The sequence below is a fragment of the Argiope bruennichi genome, chromosome 7 (genome assembly GCF_947563725.1).
Source record: "Argiope bruennichi chromosome 7, qqArgBrue1.1, whole genome shotgun sequence".
NCBI lineage: Eukaryota > Metazoa > Arthropoda > Arachnida > Araneae > Araneidae > Argiope > Argiope bruennichi.
Genome location: NC_079157.1, coordinates 69,622,199 through 69,645,593, shown reverse-complemented (window position 1 = coordinate 69,645,593; position 23,395 = coordinate 69,622,199). Strand labels below are relative to the sequence as shown.

Genomic DNA, 23,395 nt, shown 5'->3' with positions numbered 1-23,395 from the left:
ATCTACAATCGGATCTTGATCAGCAACTAGTCTTACAATTATGCCGACACTTCAGGTGGAATCCAATTTTTCTCCCTTTAATTTTATTAATGTTACTAACATTAGAAAAAATATTTTGCCTCATTAAATTTTTCCCAGAATGAGTATTGTAATCAAAATTAATCTCAAAAATATTCTCCCTTTTTAATTAATCAGATTTATTTTACCTTAAAAGAATAGGCATTGTATAAAAATAAAACACTGGGTAAAATTTATCTGTTTTTGCATGGAATTATTTGAATCCAGATTCTTGTGCACATTATAACAGAATTTCCAATTGCATTTTGTACACACTCCCCCCTCTCCCGTTCTTTAATAGGCAAAAATTACGTACTTCTTTATGCTTCCAATATGATTTCTGCTAGTATTATCAATCTCTCCTGGATCTCCATAAAACTTTTCAAAATTCTATTCATTGCCACAAACAATTCTTGATATGATTAAATTTTTGATTTTTGAATCTTATTATTTCAGAATTAATTCTTTTATACAGCTTTCTATTCATAATAGTATTTACAAGTTAAGATAAAGAAAGAATAAAAGAATAAGAATATAAAGAATAATCATAGACCATTACCTTATTCGTCTGTTGCATAAATATATTTTGAATCAATAGATAATATTTAAAATAAATTTTCTCCATAATAATAATTTTCACATGACTGTGGTTCAATATCTTGCTAATTTTCTCAATTTTAATGCAAAAAATACAATTAATCCAATGCAATATTTTATTAAAATAATAACAATCTTCTATACAGTTATTTTTATCACTGAAATCACTTCAAACTTCATTAGTCTTTGATGTTTACCATCATAATAAGAATCATAAGGCTGAATGATATTCCAAGTTTTGATACCATTCTCTAAGGCACGAGTAATATTGGAACATTTGCAGGATAATGCAGTCAGCCAGATTACTTGGATACCTATAGTTGGAATATTAAAAAAGCAGGAGCTAACACTTCAGGAAAATGTAATCAAGGTCTTAAAATTGAAAACTATTAGCCCAATCCATTTTATTGAGCCAAATATAGATTAAATGATGAGAAAATCTGTCAAATTGAACCATGGCAGCTGGGGCTTTATCTGCATTACATTATTTGCCAATGGCATTATATGCCATTGGCAAATTTTAAGTTTAATCTTATGCAATATTTCATTAAAATAATAACAATCCTCTATACAGTTATTTTTATCACTGAAATCACTTCAAACTTCATTTAGTCTTAGATGTTTTCCATCATGGTAAGAATCATAAAGCTGAATGATATTCATATGACTGAATGTAGTTAATAAAAGATATCATTTCTGGCAATTAATCGCCAGCTGTTGTCAATACTGAGTTCAAATTCCTAACACATTGGAGCTTGGAAACACGCAAGTTATTTTCAAGGTCAAACAATAAAAGAAATTAAGTCTGCAAATGTTATACCTTAATCAAAGATTTTTACAAATCCGCTAAAGATTGTTACTAATTGCTTTGAAGTTTCCTAATGTTAAAAATTAATTTATCTTTCCAAGAATGAGCATTCGATAGAATCAAGAATTATAAAATACTATTAGTAGCCAGAAAGACAATTCATAATCTTAATTGATCACACTAATTCTAACTGATCATATTCAACAATTATTTCATTCCAGATAACTGTATCAAGACTTTAAAATTAATCCCTACATAAGCATGTTACTTTTGAAGACTTCCATAGTTTTATGAATATTCCAATGATTATAAATAAAATAAAACATTCAAAAAGGATGAATTTTGCTCTATTCATATAAAATTAATTTAGCAATACTTAATACCATATAAATAAAAGAATTGACACATATATGTTTATTTTATTTTCATTACATAAATTCCATGATAATTTTATTCTTTTTATCTAGTAGGCAAATTGATTCATAACAGGAACAATGTGATGAAAAAAAAAAAGTACCAATGTATTAACCACTTGCCATTGGGGAACATTAATTACTAAACCCCATTAGTGCACAATTGTTGGCAATTAACAATTGGTATACGATAAAAAAGCCATGGAAAAATCTGTCTGTAAGACATGGGATTATGCTGTTAATTAAATCCAACTGAAAAAATACTTCAAATTGTTCAAATGAGAATATTTCCTAACCATAACAAAAAATTGATCACCAACTGATTTCAAACCTAGTACACACAAAAACACGTTGTACGTAATTACGTCTTAATAAAAGCTTTCAAGTACATGCAGAAAGTACCAGCAAATTTTATTGGAACCAATATATCTTAATTACCTAGGTATGTAGAATAAAATTTTTGTTTAAGTGTATTAAATACAGTTAAATTAAAAGCACAAAGGGAAGGGGGAAACAAGTCTGCTTTATCTCGGATGTTTTTAAATTTCACATAGCAACCTACTGATGAGATACGAAACAATTTTTGGTGAGTCACAGCAACACTTGAATGTATATTTACAATTTTTCTACAATTTGTAAAATAATGCGAAGACGAGTTAAAATTTTCATTATGCCAAACATAAGAATCTTTTTAAAAAATACACTGAATATTAACTACTTTTTCAAAATTAAAAAAACAAAAACAACGTGCGAGTTGACCATGAAGGAGATTACCATGGAATTTCTTATCAACGGGAGTGGTATCTCAAAACTTTCTAATAAAAGTGTTTTTCCAGAAAATGCCTCGCATAGTATAAATATAAAATATTTTTAAATAATAATTCTTTGGCATGAAATTAGTATTTTTACTGAATTTAAAGTGTGATCGTGGGTAAGTTTTTTGACAATTAAATAGTATCCAAAAATCGTATTTGCATTTTAGGCACATTTAACTCAACCGATTGAAACAAAAATTTGGCATAAAACTACACTTGTAATAAGATCATATACCAATTTTGATAATTTTAAGTCGTGGCATTTCTGAATTATTGTGTTTACATTATTCATAAAGTACAGATCAACACATTGTCAGATCAAGATAAAAATTCGCTAGGTATGCACACTATACATGTTAAATCTGGGTACAAAATTTATCTACCTCTCTTCCTTTTATAGTTATCTTGATAATTTATATTCAAACAGCTAGAAATACAGTCTTCTCTAAACAGACTTTCATCAAAATTTAACAAAAATATATAAATTTGATGTAAAGACTATACATTAAATTTCAATGGTCTGGTTCAGAGCATTTGAGCATCTTAGTAACAAACACAAGACATTTTCCAAAAATAAGTTTTTCCAACTCAGAAACATGTAAAACATGAAGATTCACCAAAATCTCGTGTTCGAATTTTTTTGATGATTACAATAATTTGTATAAGAGAAAGTAAAAAGTCCGCTACAATGCTTGAAAGTTTTGGAGCCCAAATATCAATTGATATTCCAATTGTTATGCACATAAAAAAAAATTACTAAAACATTTGACTGTCTTCATTATATATTTGGTTAGCAAATATTTAAAATTTAATTTTAAAAAAATCAAAATCATAATAACACAAGCATTAATAAATTTTCTACAGATAATATTAACCAAGTGTCAAATATAAAAAGAATGTTCCTATAACATATTATAATGCAAGTAGTGAAAAACATCACAATAGAACCCCCCCCCCTTCTAAATTTCAAAGCTAGAAATGTACAATAAAACATTCCATCAATGAAATGAAATTAACCTAGAGTTCTAATATTTTAGTTATACTAAACTATCCAAATGAAATAATGCTATTTTACTTTGACAGTTTCAAGTATTTGCATATAAATGCAATATATGAAAATTTAATTCTTAACCACTGAAGATAATTTGATACATGTAATATTATAACTTAAACTATCTGAAATATTCTTCAGTCAAAATTTATAAATGGAAAACTGATCTTTCAATCAGAAAACTAATGCACATTTACACAAGATTAAAGTTTAATCAGAGACAAAACATTTCAATAAATTTTCTATCAGTAATGTTTGATCAATTTAAAACTACTTTCAAATTAATCGATTTTAATAAAATAATTATACTTTGGCCAGAACTCTTTGTAAAAAAATTAAGAGAAAAGACCAACACAACTGAAGAATAATATGATTACTTTTCACTGAGATCGAGTACTGATGTAGAATGACAGAGAAAGATAAAGCTGGTGATGGAACTCTTGATAACTAAAAGTTTTGTAAACACTACAAATCAATGTAACACAAAGATGCTTAATGTTAAAATATTTTATCTGGGAACTTAGCGATTCTACACTTGAATAGCTTATTAGTGATTTAACGTAATAGACAATTAAAAAAAATTTCAAATTTAAAGCCCAATGCACTTTACCATATCTTATTTTTTTTATATTAAATTTTCAAAAAATAATTTTCACTCTTTTTGTAATAATGAACAATTAGTAACAAAACTATTAAACATACTATGTCTTTTAAGGGAAAAAAATTATAAAATGATTCAATCTTAAAATTAACCAAAAACTAATTAAAGATGTAATGTAAAAATCATTAAACATATAATCAGTGAAAATTCAAGTTGGCAACGTAAGATTTAAACAAGGCATATTACCTAGTACAGTTAAACAATTCTGATAACAGTTACAAGATATTAAAAAGCAACTGACATACTCAAACCAAATTTATTTTAATACCTATAATTGATATTTAGAAGTAAAAGAATCATATTTAAAACAAACTGTTATAATTTCATGGAGTATTTTTTTGAAAATAACATATAAATACAACTTGCATTGTTTATTGATGATGAAGTTGCGTCAAGTTTACTGGAAAGCTTAATTGATACTAATTACATTAATTCTGTAAACACTATAAATATGCAAACATTTCAAAATTTTAGAAATAAAATCAATTTAAAGACATAATTTAATAGTAATAATTGTTTTTGGATCCAGAAATTTAAAAAACTTTTTAACTAATACAACTAGTAGTCAGTAGTTTTCTGTGGAATTATTCTGTTAATACACTCTTTTTCTAGTACATTTCTTATTCCATCACTAAAATATTCATATGCCTTGTGTACATTATGCATCAAGTACATTATGAAAAATATGAAATTTATTACAACACTTATTATGAAAGAATTCTATTTAAATTTATGAATTTAAAAAAATTATTTTCAAAGAAAATTTTTTCTAAAATGAATAGAGCTAGAAATATTCCCATTTCTTTTAAAATAATACAAGAGATAAATTATACTTAAAATAGATCATAACTATTTTGAAATTTTAAACACAAAATTATTCCCATGTAAAAAAAAAAAAAAAAAAAAAAAAAAAATGAAGATTTTAAAATAACTGAAGTTTTGAAAAATAATTATAATACAAACTATTAAAATATAGTAAGATAATCCTTTAAAACTTTGACACTGCAAATCCTACAGTTGAAGTTTTAAATAAACGTTACTCACCAATAGCATTAAAAAGAAACAATAATTCCTTATTTGTTAAATAAACCACAGTAAATTATTTAAAATTTAAAAATCATTAATTAAGGAGATAAGAACATAGAGCCAATATTTATAATGTTCCAAAAAAAAAATCTACAATAATCCTCTACTTAAGAATAAAAAAGTACAATTCATAAATACTTTAAATAAAAAGGAACAATAAATAAGCCAAATATTTTTGAAAAATATTAACCAATAATATAATTTATTACTGAAAAATTGCTAAAATCGAATACTATTTAATTCTTTTTCTAAAAATTTAAAGTGATTATGTGTAATGTATCTACAAAAGCATTTCATGACAAACATTTGGAGAGTAATACTAAAATACTGAAAATATACTTAAGTGCATTACAAAGAATTTTTCACTAAGATTGCAATCCAATCCAAATAATTAAGAAGGGCTGAAATTAAAGAAATATAATACTAGCCATCAAGAGCCTAATAAAAGGATGTACAGACATAAAATGAAATAAAAAAAAGTATTAAATATTTTATCTCTAATTAACACTAAGTAAAGGTCTGATGAAAATATTTATTCTTAACCAATAAAGTATAAATGTTTGCAATTTGAATCAAAAGATAGTATACAGCATATAAAAACAGATTTAATACTGCATGATTATAATCACCATAAAAAATTAATTAATCATTTAAGTGCATTTAGTTTTCGAATATCATTAGTAAAATGCATATAAATACATTTCAAACAAGCCCGATAATCATCAAAGAATATACAAGAACGAAATTTTATATTATTAATTAAATAAATTAAAATAAGTAATATAGAAAGAAACATCAAGATTTCAATAAAATTTTAAAGGTCTCCTGGCATTTAACACACATCATTGACATTCCATTCAATCCACATAATCATGATGAAAAAAACAGTAATCTGGACTTCCGAAAGCGTGAGAAACCAATTATTACTTCATATTTTAGTAATATATAATCAAACAGAACAAATTGTTACGTTGAATGAACTTTCCCAAAAAATGCACTCTGCAAAACAGCTGACAGTTTAAACTATGACACCAAGTTTACTTCAATGTCTGAAGGTAATCATTCAACATTTTTACTCATTTTAATTCATAAACAACCTCATAAAGTTAATATTGGCATATTACGAAAACAACGCCTCGAAATTCTGATCAATTAAAGTTTTTTAGTATTTAGGCTTACGAACGAAAAAAGAAGAGGACATGCAATAAATGGTAAAAACTAACCGGAATCAATAACTAACTATCGTTACTTTAAACTGAACATCATCCTTAACTTTTAAAATTGATCAACAAACAATAAAATGAAATAATTGTGCTGAATCAGTACTTTTTTACAGTCCGATTAAAAGAAAAACACAAATAGCTACGTACCAATATGGCGGTCCGGATAACACGGAATCAGGCTACTGGCAAAAGATACAAAGATCTACGTTCAGGGCTAGCAAGCACAACACCCCTAGGAACCTCAACTCGCTGGCAGCGTCCGCTGGAAGAGCCATCGTTGCGATGATGAGTCACACAAATTACGTCATTGACGTGTAGGACGGAGAGGGTCATGAAACTATGTTAAACAGAATAATCGTTTATGCCTTTTAAAAATAAATTTTAAAATATTTGTAACTGAATTTCCAGTTTTCATTTATTTTATTTCTACTCTGAGCACCAAATTATTCCATAAAGTTCGAAATTACAACACCAAAAACGAGTAATGAATCTAAGAATATTAAAGTTAACATTGGAATAAGTTAATTAACTTCTGAATAAATCAGAAATATTCTTTTTTTAAGAAGCGTTGCTAGAAAAATTAAAAGTCTTAATCGGAAGTTTCAGTTTCGTTTTTATTTTATTCTCAGAAATCAACTTGGTAAATGATTAAGCTATATTTATACATAGGTATCAAGAAAGTTTCAATATTTATTTTACTAAGGAACTTATAATACATGTGTGATAATATAAAAACAAAATTGATAATTTATTTTTTTTAAATGAAAGCATGGTTGCTCAAAATTCTTTTCCAAGAGAAAGCTTCAATAAAGGAAGATAATGACATTTTTACTCTCACAAGAAATTATATAGAAAGAAATCTGTGTAAAATTTTGATTACGAAACCCCAACCAAGAATAATAGGCTGAGTACTTAGCGTTTGAAAAGCAGATACTGTTATTATTCGAAAATTCGCATTCGATATTTGAAACATATTCGAAAACAATTAAAATGCATGGATTGAATTTTTTTTCTTATCTTTCACTTTCTTAGAATATTCAAAATTAAGTTTATAAGAATTATGTGTAATTTTCACATCTAAAAATAAAAGATAATTAGATTACGAAATTTAGATATATTTAGTACATCTAAATTTCGTCAGATAAACGGTATTTGTTGAATTAAAAACAGAACTAAATCAATAATTGAAGAATATTAATTTTATTGAATATTTTATATGATTTTTAAATAAGTCCTGAAATAATTCAAAAACCAATTTTTTTCTTTTTTTTCTTCCATGAGAGGTCACCTTTATTAAACCTTGCCAAATATGTCTAGATTTTCATCAACTATTTAGACAAATAATTAAGTAAATGAAAAAAATATTATGATCGTTAATAGAGACATAAGATTTGAAATAAATAGTTATGGAAAGTTTTGAATTAATTATTTCCAATCATTTTTATTGGATTTTTTGAAGGCCGCAACTAGCATTATGATCATCTGGAAAAGGAAACTGAATGTTTGTTTTCAGTTGTTGTTGGCATTAGCTTTCCCGTCACTTATCGTCATCAACTGAAAATGGCGGAGAATGAGTTGAACGTCGATAGTATTATTTCAAGGTTATTGGAAGGTATGGCTTTGCTTAAAGTATTTAATTATTTTATGTAGAAAGTATAAAAAAACCAAATATTGATTTCGGCGCTTATTTTTGTTTGTTTACGAAAGAAAAATTTATGACTATGGATTTTTCTGTCAAGATTGTTTTGATAAACATTTGGTTATTGTAGTTTTGTTTTTATGAAGAAGATATATTTTTGATGAAATCAATATTTGATAGCATTAAAAGGAATAAAAAATGTTATTTCATATATTTTGTATAACTGTTGAATGATTTATATAAGATCAAGTATTGCGTAATTTTGAAACAAATTGACATTTGCACCTTAGTGTAATCGAATCTTTGTTTGCTTATCTCAAATAAGCCTGTGTTATCCGAATTATATTAAACTGACAATTTTATGAAATCACTTTATTTTGACATTTAAGTGCAAATCTATGAACTTAATATTTATTTAAATTTTAACTCTTGAAACGCAAATTGGAGGAAACAGGTGTTGCATTTGCCGATCATTTTACTGTACATCAGTTAAGGCGGAATTCGCAGCATTTTCCTTTATTTTTATGACAGATGGTCTTTTTTACCTTTGTGAAGAATTTTTTTAATAACCTAACATTTTGTAATTTTAAGAATACATACTTTAAAATCCTTATTTAAAAAAATTATTATTTAAAAAAAACTTAAACGATGTACATTAATATTAAAGGAACTGGGAATTTTTAGGATACATGCTACTTAATAAAAATAGATGTGGGTAAGTTATTAAACTGTATGATATATAAAGGGCAGAGTTCAAATGTGTTGTAGGATGTAGCACATATAAAAAAATGTGTATTATCTAGTCATAATACATGAATTTCATTTAATTAGAATGTTTTTTGATTAAAAAAGAATAAATAGGTACCTAAAAGCTTTCTATTAAAAATAAGTATATTACTTTTGAGTTATTTTCAACAAATTCATAATGATTAGTTTCATTGACATTGTTATACAAAGCAATTTCTTTTTTTTTCTAAACTTTGATTGTTTTGTTGATGACTTAATTTGGTTTATAACTTAGGACTTTAAACAGCACCTTGATAGATTTTTTTTAAAGATCTTGGTATATTTGAAATTTATGCATCAAAAGAGCAAATTTTGTCTAAAGATTTAATTATTTTTTGTATACTTTTTGTTGTAATTTAGCTTTCTTAAGCAATTTTATTCTTTTTACTCAAGCAAAGTCACTATATATAATTGTCCAGTGGCTTCTGTAGTACGGAATGGAATTTCCAAAATGTATTTGCTGATTGAAAAATATGAATATCTGTTTTGTCCGTTGGCAAAATCTGTTTTGCTTTTGTTTTTATTCATGTGCGAGAATACAGCTAAGGATAAATAGAAATAAGTTAAAGGATCTTACACTTCGCATTTTTACTTTTTATTTTTATACCGGATTATAGCTGAAGTAACAAGCTTAGGTCCATTCATTAATAATATTCTCTCTCCTTTTAAAGATTATTGATAATATTTTCTTTCAGCAATATTTGTATTTGACATTGTTGATATTGCACTTTTTCTGTTAGTGAATCACTATTTGTTTCAAATTCATTTTAGTGGTTAGATTCGATTTGAGTTTTCATTAACATTATGAATGTACAAGATTCCATTAGAAGGAAATAAAAATTTTAATATTATTATATATTTTTATCTAAAGTGTATAGTTATTTTTTTTTATTTCTGAAAAATTCTGCCAATGTGCAAAAATGTTATTACAACTTTTAATTAATTTGTGACAATCTCAAAATATTGTTAGTAAGATAACAATGTGTGGTATTAGAAGATCTTCACTGGCAGATCTTCTAATATGTAGATTAAATAATAATTTTGGTTATTATATGTTGATAGTTGAAATCTATAATTATCAGCTGTGAAATACAACTTCATGCAAAGAATAAAATATGGAAACATTGTTTATAATGATTTTATTTTTAAAAATGTAGTGTAACAAATTTAAGTTCGTGTCTTAGTAAAAATTTTCTGTCTTCATGTGCTAGATTTATTTTTGGAATTTTGTTATATATCTGTGTGTGTGTGTTTTAGTTCGTGGATGTAGGCCTGGGAAAACCGTTCAACTCACGGAAGCAGAGGTTCGTGGATTATGTCTGAAATCCAGAGAAATATTTCTGAGTCAGCCCATACTCTTGGAACTGGAAGCACCTTTAAAAATATGTGGTATGTGTAATGTATTTAAATCTTTTTACTACAAAAATAAATTTTCAAAGCTAAGCAAATTCAGCATTTTTGTCTTTATAAAATGCATGAAATATTTTTATGAAAAAAGAAAATACTTAATTGTTTTAATCCATGGTGACCAGTCAGGGGAATAACTTTAAAATGAGTATTTTGCTTTATTTTCTGCAACATATATAATCAATTGTCTTTGTAGTTGGCAATAGATTAAAGTTGTTACAAAAAGTAAAGCTAAAAAAAAAAAATCTTAATTTCTTAAAATTGAAAAAGAAAATACTTATGTGTGAAAGAGAACACTGACTTATTCTTGTTGACATTGATATAACTTAAATCCCTGTAAAATATTAAAAATAAATAAATAAAATAAAAATATTAATTAGAAGTTTGAGAATAGTGGAAGAATTAGTCAAATTTTTGGAAAATATTTTTTCATCATTTTGTTTGTAATATATGCTACAAGATTATTTATATATAACCTCATTTTGGGAAAATATGAGAATCATTAACACTTTTTCTTAATTAACTTTATTATTAACAATTCCTTTTTTAATTGCCATATTTTCAATGTTTTTCAGTTTATCGAGATGATTGAAAATGGAAGATGTAAAATGTAGTATTTTTCAATGCAGTGATTGTGGGTTAATATTCTTGTGATGAAATTTGCATATAATTCTGGGATCTAGTGTTAGGCTAACTTTTAATTTTTCATATGCTGATATGTATAAAAGTAAATATTTCTTGAAGATATTTGATTAAATGATTATTGGAAAATGTTCTTAACCAACTCTTAAATGAAAATCTTTTTAAATTTATATATATATATATATATATATATATATATATATATATATATATATATATATATATATATAATTCAAAAACAGTAATAAAAATATTTGCATTTTTGATTGACCAGAATAAGCTGCATCAATGTGTAGTAAATTAGATAATAATTAATAGTGAAAAAGCCAAATTAATATTGCAACCCTGTGAGTGTGCTTTTAACTTGTAAAAAGAAAACCATAATCTGTTTATATTAAAAGAAATCAAAATTATTGATGTTAAAGTTAAAAATTTGGCCAATCCTTCGCCATTTATTAATAAGTACCAAAAAGTAAACATTATGGATAAGCAAATCAATATAAATTTGGGTACCCTTCCATTACAACCATTCTAAGCATTTTCAGTATCAAATAGTCATGTTTGCTTATTCTACTATTTGGCATTGTATTGGAGATGCATTCAGAATTTATCTATTCTATGAGCTATAGAAAGATTGCTAAGTTACCATTGCTATTTTAGTTTATAAAGTTAAATATGTCTAGTAATACATGCAAAATTTGTTTTAACTCAATCATGTCACTCAAAATTATGCATATTCTTTGCTAAAAACCTTGTACAGCTGCAGTTTTTTTAATGAATTTTTTTAAAAAGAAATTTATTCAAGTATCAGCACGAGATGCTTGAGATATCACTTGCTTCTTTTAATTATTCTTTCTTACAAAAGGCTGTCATAGCCATATTGCAGATATTCTGTATATCAGATTTCAAAAAAAAAAGAGAAAAAAAAAGTCGAGTATTTTGGTTATAATGGAATAAGTGGCGTCAAAAAATTTTCTTTCATTTATTCAATATAAAATTCAAATACAATTATTTCTGGATTAAAATCAAATTATGTTGATTCTTAAATCAAACATTTTAATACAATTAAATAAAAAATCCATAAACATGAATTGTAAATGAATGTTTTTAAAAACTAGCTCTTTAGTATTTGAATTAAGTTTAAACAACAATATAAACTGGTAAAAAAGGTATTTATTTTTTGTCCTCCATGTTTGAAATATAATGGCAAGATAGTTGCATTATGAATAAGGAAGTTTGGCATGGTTAGAAAATTGCCAAATAAACCCAGAACAGTAAAAATAAATGAGTGTCCTCCACTTCTCTATTTTTTCCCAAGAAGTTATTCTTTTTTAGTTAATGAGATTAAACTTGTATATGTGGTATATAGATCAGTAAAATGGAAAGATAAATTTTAAAATTTTTGATAATGTCATTTTGTGCAAGCAGTTTTTCAAGATGTTGTTTACTGCTTTATTTTCTTAAATTTGACATAAACTTGTGAATTAATTAATTGTGGTAAATGTTCTTGCTTAGATCAAATCATTCCTTATAAATACAAAACATTCTGTAAACCTGACAATTTGAATTTTTCATAAAATTTGACATGGATATACTAATTAATTATGTATACTTGGGAAAATACCAATTTTTATTCAGATATATCTACTCATGTGTGAAATGTAGCTATGTAAATTTTCAAAAATTTGTTAAAAAACAGTCAATGATATATTTTTCAATTGCTTTAGGAGTTTTTCTAATTAAATTGAGCTATAAAGCTATGGGAAATATCATATTAGAACATTTATAATTGCTCTTTCTTGTGGTATAGGGTACCATGCAGGACTAATGTAAATCTTTTTTTATTAATATTTCAATAATTAAAATTCTTTAAAGAAGTGCCTATTTAAGTTAGCCTATTCTAGTTTATTCCATGAGTAGTTAATTCTATTATAAATCACTATCAAAATATAAATTTAGGATGATAGGTTATTTGATTTTAAAAAATTAAGCTAATGCTTGATTTTTCACTGATAACTAGTGTAGCAGAATAACAGGAACATTAATTCTTTATTCCTTATTAATGTAAGTATTTTAGCTTTTAATAATTGTTGCATTTGCCAAAATATATAAAATTAAGTCATTTTTGCTACATCAAAAGAAATAATATTTTTTGTTTTAGTCAAATCTCAATTATTTTGTTAAATATGGCTGGTTATGCATTCTTATATTTTTAAAATGAATAAAAAAATGTTTATTTATATGCAAAAAAGTAATATATATATATATATAATATAGTTTGATGGTTAAATTCGTCTGTAATTAATAGAGAACTAAAATTTCAAAAAGTAATGGTTTTTGCTTATTTTTACTTAAAATCAGTGTATACACTCATATTATTACTATAAAGCTACTAATAATTTTTTAAATTAAGGCATTGCAGATGAATTTATGTTTGTTATTTATAGATACCTATAACTTAAAAAAATTATTCAGATTTCAACAGACTAGTTCTCTCGTAGATCTGTGTGAAAAATTCAAAACACTCCTTCACAATTTGACTTGTGGTATTCAGCAGTTTTGTCAAAGTCAAAATACCGACAATCATGTTCTTATTCAGTGAAAGCACTGTCATCTCCATTCTTATTATCATTTCCACTGCTATATTGGTCCTACCTCATACAAACTCATGAATGACTTCTAATAATGTATGAAGATCTTTGATATAATCTTCAAGACACATATAATCTTGATATAGTCTTCAGGATGGGATGTCTTAGGACAGATAGAGTTCACATTTAAAGCGTATATCCGATGAAGTGATTGTAGTTACCCCCCACCCTATGACAAAAAAAGCTGGAACTAAAATTGTTCCTGATCCCATTCTTTGTCTCCAGATCTGATTTCAATTTTTCTATTCAATGATTTTCTTAAGGGTAGGTTATTTTTCTGGTGTATCGTTTTTGAGTTTTTTTAGGCAAAAGTATATTATATTTTTATTTTTCTTTAATGACAATCAATCTAATCATTTCATTATTGAACTTATTCTATAATGAAATCCCTAACCCTTGCACAGTTTTCCTTGTGTTTCTTTAGAATATATAAATAATGGAAGCTCTTCCATGCCACTATATTTCAGAAAGCTTTGTTCAAAAATTCTGAATCAAACAGTTGCTTCAGTATAATTTCTCTAATATTTTAACTGTGGCATTCTGTGATCTGGCATAGGTTCAAACCAAATTGGAAGAACATTAAGAAATGATATAATTGGAGAAGTGGTCTCTATGGAACTTCTTTTATACTATCCCTTTCTCTCTGCATAAAATTGTGGATCTTGGATTACGCCATTAATGCTTTGCATGATTTTGGCAAACAATAGTTGTCGATATTGATCTTTAGTATGAATCTGAACATTTTTATTGAATCTGTTTGTGAAGATATGTATATTTTTGTCAGCTTTTTTTTCTTACTTATTGAAACTAAACTTTCACACTGAGCTACAGTTATAATTTACAAGATCACATACTGAATTTCATTAATTTAAGTTAGTACATTTACATGCAGACAGAGTACAAACCAGTAGACAATCCTTTAATAGATTTTGTTCAAAATTTGATAAGGAACTACATTTTAAATGTGTACCAAATTTTATCTGTCCAACTCTTTACATTTTGTAGGTATTTGTACTCAAGTAGACAGATAGAAAGGCTTTCAGTGAATAGATTGGAGTCAACAAATTTGATCATAAATCTGTGTACCAAATTTCATTGATCAAGCTCAAAGCCTTTTTGATTTTTCATGACCACAGACAGACAGACATAATACCAAAAATGTTTTTTAGGGAAGCCTGAAATATAGAAATTCTTCAAAATCTCAAATTTGAATATTATTTTTTTTTTACAGTTACTTTACTTTATCAATGAGAAAGTATAAATGCAGAATGTTTATGTTAAAATCTTTTTACTTCAGTTTTGTGTTTTTCATTATTATTTAGCACTTCTGTAAATGGATTGCAATTATTATTATTTATATGAAATCCACAGCTTTTTACTAAAGCTTTTTTTTAAAAGATATTTGATTAAAATTGAAAAGTTTCCTATTTCTACAAATCTTATTTATGTCTACAGATACCATGGGTAAAATATTTAACTTCTTGGTTACTGTTTTCTTTTGTTAATCCAGCATTATATTTTTCTATTGCATCATGAAATCAAAAATTCGATTATGAGAAGAGTCTTCTGAGGTGGACTCTTCTTTCTTTTTCTCTTCTGTGATTATTTTTCTTCTGTACTATATTTTCTTTTGAAAGTGATGAAGGAACCTTTTTAAAGATGTCAAAAATTTCCTTGGATTTCTTTTCTCTCATCCTTATCATTTCATTTTTATATTAATTTTAATTTTCCTTCTTTCCCCTTTTTTCCTTCTTTACAGCATTGTCTTTTGATTTAATTTTTTTTATTTACCAATATCATCTTTATTAAAAATCCCCCCAACCTCCTCTTACAAAGCTTTGTGGTTTTCTATGAATGCTTTTTATTTGAAACCAATAGTTTCTAATAAAACTTGTTCTTAGTTCAGCAAACTAATTCTTATCAACCAGAAGGAAGATACAGTTGCTAAAACTTCATTATGATGATTTTAATAAATTTTGTCACTGTAAAAAGAAATTTTGAATTTCATTAGCTTTTGGCTTTCCCATATTTTTCTGAATCCAATTTCTATAACTTTAGCTGTCCTGCTTTAAGCTGCAGTATCTCATACAAATCATGTCTTATAATAAACACTTGTTTAGCCATATTTTGGTAAAATCCCCTTTTCAAATTTTTGTAAATTCTAAATACTTTCTTGTGAACTCTTCTGCTTTTGGCATCTATGTTGAGTAGATGCCTACTGTGGTTTGTGGACACAGTTTAAACAGAGCTTTTTAAAGTTGCTGAGGTTAGTTGTCAAATTTTGGAAGAAAGAGTAATGCTGAGATTTAAAACGTATTGCTCTTCTGTTTATTTACCAAAAAGAACATTTTATATTTATATAGAGAGAGATGCACATAGATAGATCTCATAAAAGTGCTTAAAACATGTGACTAAAATTATATTTTTAATAACTACGGTTATAAACTTAATACTTAAATTTTTTTTAATACGTCGTGAATTGTCCATCCCCAAGCTCAGAACACATTTTAACTTTATACTGTTATTTTCATATCTCTGTATTACTGAAATGTGGCTAATTCGATTTATCTTAAGTTTTATTCAGTTAATATGTTTTATCATGATTTTTTTTTTTTCTTTTGATGGTAGGTAATTGTTTGCTTTTGTTGTTGAGCTTTGGAAATTATTCTTTTTTGAATGTTGTATATTAATGAATATAAATTTGATATTCATACTTAACTAAAAGTTAATATGACTATTTATGTATGCTTATAAAAAGAGCAGTAGAGGCTTAGGTTTAATTAAAATTTATTGCTGACATTTTTGTGTAATTAGTAAAAATAAGAGGTTTCAGAAGTAAGTTTAAAATGTTATAAATTATATTTAGACATCATAATGAAATATTTATTAAAACTAATCAAGATTCTATGAAAGTGATTTCAAAATTAAAAAAGAAAAATTATGAGATGATATTTATTTAATGCCAAGGCGTGTAATGAAAGTGAAATCAACTTGAGATGAAAAAGTGAATTCAGTTTGAAAATCATTTTTAAGTACTTTAAAACTGCTCAATTTTACAAAAAGGTTCTTAAAAAGTGCTTAATTTTCTTGGCAAGTGCAAAGAAAGTTTTTTTTTTTTTTTTTTTCTTCCTCTCCACAAGTGTTGAATAAAATAATCTGAAAACATGGTCATAAGGTTTGTTTGTCAGATGTATGAAGAAAGAAAACTGACAAAAATGAAGAATTCGGAAAAGGAATCCAGAGTGAAATAAATACTGAGGTTCCAACTCGTATACCGTTGGTATAGTTCAATTCAAAAAAAGATTCATTAAGCATTATAATGATCCTTTTTTTTTTTTTTTTTTCCTTTTTAATTTTGAATAACTTAAAACCATTTTAAATAACTTATTTCAATATTGGTGAAAAATATTCAGTGATTCTTAATAGTATTTTATGTTTATATAAAATTGGACAGTGAATTACTACACAATTTATTTCATTGGACTTATAGCTGTATAATTTAAAAAAATGTATACTAGGTTAGTTTTTTTTTTTTTTTTTTTTTTTTTTTTTTGTCTAAAAGTGTTTAAAAAGTACTCATTCTTATTTTTTAAGATGAAATTAGTTGACACCCTGTTCTTCAGGCAGTTTGATCACATCTAGCTTCTTTTTTAAGAGCTGTAAAGTTTTTAAATAGGATATGATTTATTTTAATGTGTAATTAATTTAAGCTGGGAGTAAATTTCCAGTGCTTCAGTTTTTAAATTCTGTTTTTTGAATAATATTCTTTCAATTAAAAATGAACTGATTTAAATTTTTAAAGTTTTTTTTTTAATTACAGTAAAAGCATTTTTTATTATTATTATTATTATTTTAGGTGATATCCACGGACAGTACACAGATCTTCTTCGTTTGTTTGAATATGGAGGATTTCCGCCAGAAGCTAATTATCTCTTCCTTGGAGATTATGTAGATAGAGGAAAGCAATCTCTTGAAACCATTTGTCTCCTTTTAGCATACAAAATTAAATATCCGGAAAACTTCTTCCTTCTTCGAGGAAATCATGAATGTGCTAGCATTAATCGAATTTATGGTTTCTATGATGAATGTAAGTTTGTATATTTTATGTTAATATTTTTCTGGAGAATAATTTAAACCAATAACATTTAACCTCAATATTTGGAAAAAATATTTCTACTTAAGACGTTTCTGACTCTGAAATACTTATTTAAAAAAAATAATTAATTTTTGAATGGGTTAGTTTGAAAACACAATAAATTGGGAAAATAAAATTTAATCGGTTATCTTTGCATGTTTATGTATGTTCATGTAGACATTTTAGTTCAAAAACATAAGAAGTTGACTAGATTAAATTTGGTACATGCTTTTATCATTTAAATTACTGCGCTATATATAGCATTTTGGACTTAATTTGTCATTTAATGACTGTTTGTTGGGCTGAATATGTTAATGCAAGAACTCAGAAATGCAAAATGCTAGAGTAATGAATTTAAGTATGTAATTTATTTTGACCACAGTTGTAAGTGTAGGTGAAATTTTGGATCAAATTGTTCAAAATGGAGGGGGGAAAAAATTGCTCTAAAATATATTTTTGGTTGCCTTCAATATAAAACAAATCATCATAAAACATGCATACATTGTTCAGGAGAAAATTAAGTAATGAACCCTCCTACTGATGATTTTTGTTTTTCTACCATTATTAGTATATCATATATGTTTTGTATTATTTCTTTCAGGTAAAAGACGTTATAATATTAAATTGTGGAAAACATTCACAGACTGTTTTAACTGTCTACCAATTGCTGCTATAATTGATGAAAAAATATTCTGTTGCCATGGAGGTAATACTATTTCTAATTTTATTTTAATTTCTAGATCTTTTCTTTAATAATGGAAAATGTTACTTTATTTAAATTATTATGTATTATTATTTAAATTATTATTATTATGTACATAGGGTCGGTCAGTTTAGATCAAAATGAAATTTTAATTTTCATGAATAGTGTTAATAACTGTTACAAATGTTATTTCAAGTGTCCTTATTTCTTAATGAACATATTGTTCAAATTTGATTTCCTTTTATAGTAATGAATGTTTTTATAATGATTGCTCTATGTAAGAATTTCCTGATGCACCTTGAATATAAATTTTAAATTTATTGCTCAATTATTTTGATCTATATTGAGTATTTTTAATATTTTAAACATTTCAATGTGTATGTAATTGGATTTATTGATTTAACCTATCCTTGTTATCTGAATTAAAAACTGGTGGTTAAATTACTTTTTAAGAAAACATAGTAATCAAAATTGAATTATCTTCATAGGTCTTTCCCCAGATTTGCAATCTATGGAGCAAATAAGAAGAATCATGAGACCTACTGATGTTCCTGACACAGGTAATGTATTATTCAACTGTTAAGGTGTTTGTATTATTCAAATTCTTATTACTTTAGTTTTTTTTTTATTTTTTTTTTATGAAGGCTTGCTGTGTGATCTCTTATGGTCTGATCCAGACAAAGATGTTCAAGGTTGGGGTGAGAATGATCGTGGTGTGTCTTTCACATTTGGAGCAGATGTAGTCAGCAAGTTTCTTAATCGTCATGACTTAGATCTGATTTGTAGAGCCCATCAGGTTATTATTACAGTTTTATTATTTAATGTATAGATTGCATAGTTTTATTATTGTTTATATATACAAGTTACAGGTTTTTTTTTTTTATTGGATTTAGAACTAGAGTATAGTCAGTTAATGAAATTAAAATTTTACCAATGCATTTATATATGTAGAGACTCATCAAAAATATTGAAATACCTTTTAAAAAAGTGTATAAACTTACTAATATTGTATAGCATAACACTATAAGAACTTCCTACCCTCTCCTTAGGTAAATTAAAAGTCTTTTATTGTATATTGAGCCATTCTTCTTGTAAAATAGTATTCGTTTCTATTAATTATGATGAAAATGTACAGCTTCCTCTAACATTGACCATATGTCCATAATAATATTGAGATTAATGATTGTAATTACTGTAATAGGTATGAAACTTCATTTTGATGTTCAGAAAACCAAGCTTTGCGAGTTGGAACTTTATCTTCTCGATAAAATTCCATTTCACACAAGAATGGATACCAGGGATAGACATGGCTTACAAAATGATTATTATATTTTTTTACAGTGATGTGACCTTGCAGAGTAATAATATGTCCAGTAGAATGTCATGATGTGATTGCCCATTTCATGATTGAATCCAGACATATTTAATTTTTAGTAACAAACATTCTGAATCGTAAACCACAGATGGCAGTTTCCAGATATAGATTTAGCTGATATTCTTAACATTGTAAAGTTCAGCTCATTTGATGGGCATTTCTTCAGTGATTTATTAACCTTTTTCTGTTTGTAGCATTGTTCTGGACATTTAATCTTAGAATGGCAATTTGTTGCTAAATTTCTTGCATGTGGATTTAGTTCCCTTCTTATTTTTTGATGATAATAAGGTTTTCTAGCATAATCAGTACAGCAGTCATATTTGCTACCATAGATTTCTTTCATCATAATAGTATGTAGTGCTCATTTACCTCTATTAAAAAAAAAAAAAAAAAAAAAACACATTTTTTTACAATATTTCTGTGTGCAGCCATAATCTTGGACATTGCACCACTTTCACCCACATCTTTGCCAGAAGCATTCACTGCATTGCCTACGAAAGCATCCAACAGAGCCTCATAAAAACTGTCAGCTCTAATAGTTATTCATTCACAACCATGTAGAATTCTGTCATGATGACAAATTATGCATATAGATTAACATATGCAAATACTTGTATTATACTAAAACGACAGCACTACAGATAAACATTTTTGTAACAAATACATAAATTAAGATAAAATTTTTAAAAATCATTTCTCTTTGTGTGCATTCACTTGAAAATATTTAGTAAGAGTTCTTCTAAATGCATCAATTCAGCAGTGCATTGAAAAATACAATTTACCTGTAATGCTTAAAATTATATGTTATCTGCTTAAAATAAGTTACTTCTGCATGAAAGTATCTAGATGAATCTAAGAAGCCATTTGGCAATATAATTGTTGTTGTTATTAAGTCATACTTTTCTGTTGGTTTATAACAAATTTATGGGGAGAAAGACCCTAGTAATTATAAAGAATAAGATAGTATTGAAATTCAAATCTAAAATTTTTTTTATTATAATTTTAGGTGGTTGAGGATGGATATGAATTTTTTGCTAAAAGACAGTTGGTAACCTTATTCTCAGCTCCTAATTACTGTGGAGAATTTGACAATGCCGGCGGAATGATGTCAGTTGATGAAACACTAATGTGTTCATTTCAGGTAAATAATTTTAGCTTTTAGAAATCGGAATGTGTGTTTATTTCTCTAATGTATTTAATGGTAAAAGCTTGCTATTGAAATAAATTGAAGAAAATTACTCATTTTTGTCCTCGGTAATTGAATTTTTGCATAATCAGTATGATCTTTCAAAATTACGATTTCAGTTGAAATCTGTGACTAAAAATGGCTTAACATTTTTAGGTAAATCAATTTTTTAAGAAAAATGTTATATCTCAGAAAATCATGATTTAGTATTTTCAGACATGTTTTTTTGGGGGGAAATCTATTGTTAATTAAAATTATCATGTGACAAGATTTTAAATTTAAAAAAACTGATACATAAATTTAACATTTGCAATTGGCTATAATTAATATGAAAATACAGAATTTGTTTTATTAAATACATTAAACATTTCCTAATTTTTAAGAGAGAAAAGTACTTCACTCCAGATAAAAGAAACAAAAAATATTCTTAAAGTACTTTTAAAAGTACTATCATCAAATATTGTTTATGAAAATTGATACAAGTAAGGAAAATATTTTAAAACAACTTTTTTTTTTTTTTTTTTTTTTTTTTTTTTTTTTTTTTTTAAAGAGTTCAAAGAAATAGATCGGACAATTTTACTTTTCATGAAAAAAGAGCACAATTGAAAATTGATTTTAAATTTATTTATTATATAAAAAAAAGAGAAATACCTGTTTTCATTTTTTCCAGATATTGAAGCCTTCTGAGAAAAAAGCCAAATATCAGTATGGAGGTCTAAATTCAGGTCGACCAGTAACACCTCCTCGCGGACCTGTGAAAAAGAAATAGCTGCTTCCTATGTACAGTGAACTACCCCCCATATACATTACTTCAGATATTTCTATAATTTGTGACATCTCCTTCAAGCTCTTTACCATGCTTTAATGCAACTAACTGCAACAGTGCACCAATTCCTTCTTGCAATTATGACAATGCAAAGTGTACCTGTTTTAAGAAGTATTTTGAGGGTCTAATTAACTTTTTTGTTAGAAGAGTGTAACACTTTTTTTCTTTCCTGTTTCTAATTGGGTGATACATTAGGGGGAACCTGATTTTAGTTATCTTACAGTATTTCTCAATTTTATTGCATGGCAAATATCATCAGTTTTGTGTACTGCAAACAGATTTTCTGTTATTTTTGAAAAGATTTCAGCATTTTATGCATTTGGCATTCTAATTTAGCAGATGATTATTTTACTTGATCACGCCAATTTATCTAGATTTTTCTCTTTTTAAAGATGTTACGAAAAATGGAGTATTATATATTCATGAGCTTGAGTATAATCACGATTTTGAATCGGACTTTTAAATGTGCATTTTTTTAACTGAAATGCTTTTTTTTTCTTCCTCCCTTTCTCTCTTTTTGGTTTATTTAAAGTAACCAGATTCATTTGTTTTATGTTTTCGTAGAAATTTAGGAGCAGTGTGATTTTTTTTCCCAGGTTGTTTATATCATTCTGTAAATTTTATTCATTTGCATTTTAAAAAATATCATTTGTGAGCATATTAATCTACTGTATATTTTTTATTTCATTTTTCTTTCCTTATTAACTATAATTTGCTTAGTTCTTCCCATCTAAAAAAAAATGCTGAAAGAAATGAAGTACTTTGGAAGCTGGTAATTCCCAAAGCTTTTGGAACTAGAAAGGGGGGGAAATCTGTACCTCTGCACTGAGGATTCCGGCCATGTACATTACGTAAAAGCTTATTGTTCTGTTTTATCAGTTTCCCGTTAGTACTGGAGGATGTCATTCACAGTTCTTAATAGGCATGTGTTACTTTATGATGGGTTTTTCTCATTCTGTGTATCCTTCGCTGTACTTTGCGGACTTGAAAAAAAGTAAAAAGAATCATTTTCATTTATTTGAGAAACATAGATTTTTTCCTTGATGTTTATCAATGTAGAAACAGAAAATAAATAAAATTTGTGAAAAGATGTCATAGTTTGTATTTTCTTTCTCATAAAATATTCTGTGTTTTAATTTTTACTTTCTTTAAAATTACAGCATCAGCGATTTTAAGTATCATATTCAGTAATTTATCCTATGAAAAATAAAAATCTCATTACTTCTTAAATATATTTAATTTAGCATTTTAATTGTTACTATTTAAAATGTGTTGTCCATATGTATTTCTTTAGAACCATTTTGTTCTATAAAATTTGTAAATCAAATGTAGCA

At 26.2% G+C, this 23,395-nt stretch overlaps 2 protein-coding genes across 8 annotated transcripts in view; one reads left to right on the top strand and one right to left on the bottom strand.

The window, feature by feature from the left end:
* The window catches only part of LOC129975224 (MAP/microtubule affinity-regulating kinase 3-like), a 32,886-nt gene extending 25,893 nt beyond the window's left edge, over window positions 1–6,993 (bottom strand). For 2 of the 7 annotated variants that reach the window (XM_056088251.1, XM_056088250.1), the window contains exons 1-2: window positions 6,859–6,875; window positions 5,841–5,889 (exon numbers count right to left, since the gene is read on the bottom strand). The gene's annotated coding sequence lies outside the window, so the exon portion shown is untranslated. Of the gene's footprint in view, window positions 1–5,840; window positions 5,890–6,858 lie in introns of those variants that run through there. The other 5 variants (XM_056088253.1, XM_056088252.1, XM_056088254.1 and 2 more) reach the window with 4 other exon arrangements.
* A 1,105-nt stretch (window positions 6,994–8,098) lies between these two features.
* Window positions 8,099–23,151, top strand: LOC129975225 (serine/threonine-protein phosphatase PP1-beta catalytic subunit). The gene is made up of 8 exons (XM_056088255.1): window positions 8,099–8,323; window positions 10,394–10,525; window positions 17,693–17,923; window positions 18,573–18,677; window positions 19,163–19,234; window positions 19,319–19,470; window positions 21,056–21,190; window positions 21,906–23,151. Exons 1-8 carry the CDS (start codon window positions 8,272–8,274, stop codon window positions 22,002–22,004), a joined length of 978 nt encoding a protein of 325 aa, XP_055944230.1. The 5' UTR covers window positions 8,099–8,271; the 3' UTR covers window positions 22,005–23,151.
* The last annotated feature ends 244 nt before the right edge of the window (window positions 23,152–23,395 follow it).

Excerpts from the sequence above, each read along its gene's own strand:
- LOC129975225 (XM_056088255.1), top strand. The coding sequence starts at position 8,272 with ATGGCGGAGAATGAGTTGAACGTCGATAGTATTATTTCAAGGTTATTG. Across the intron at positions 8,324-10,393 it reads TATTTCAAGGTTATTGGAAG|TTCGTGGATGTAGGCCTGGG; the intron begins GTATGGCTTTGC and ends TGTGTGTTTTAG. Across the intron at positions 18,678-19,162 it reads AATATTCTGTTGCCATGGAG|GTCTTTCCCCAGATTTGCAA; the intron begins GTAATACTATTT and ends TTATCTTCATAG.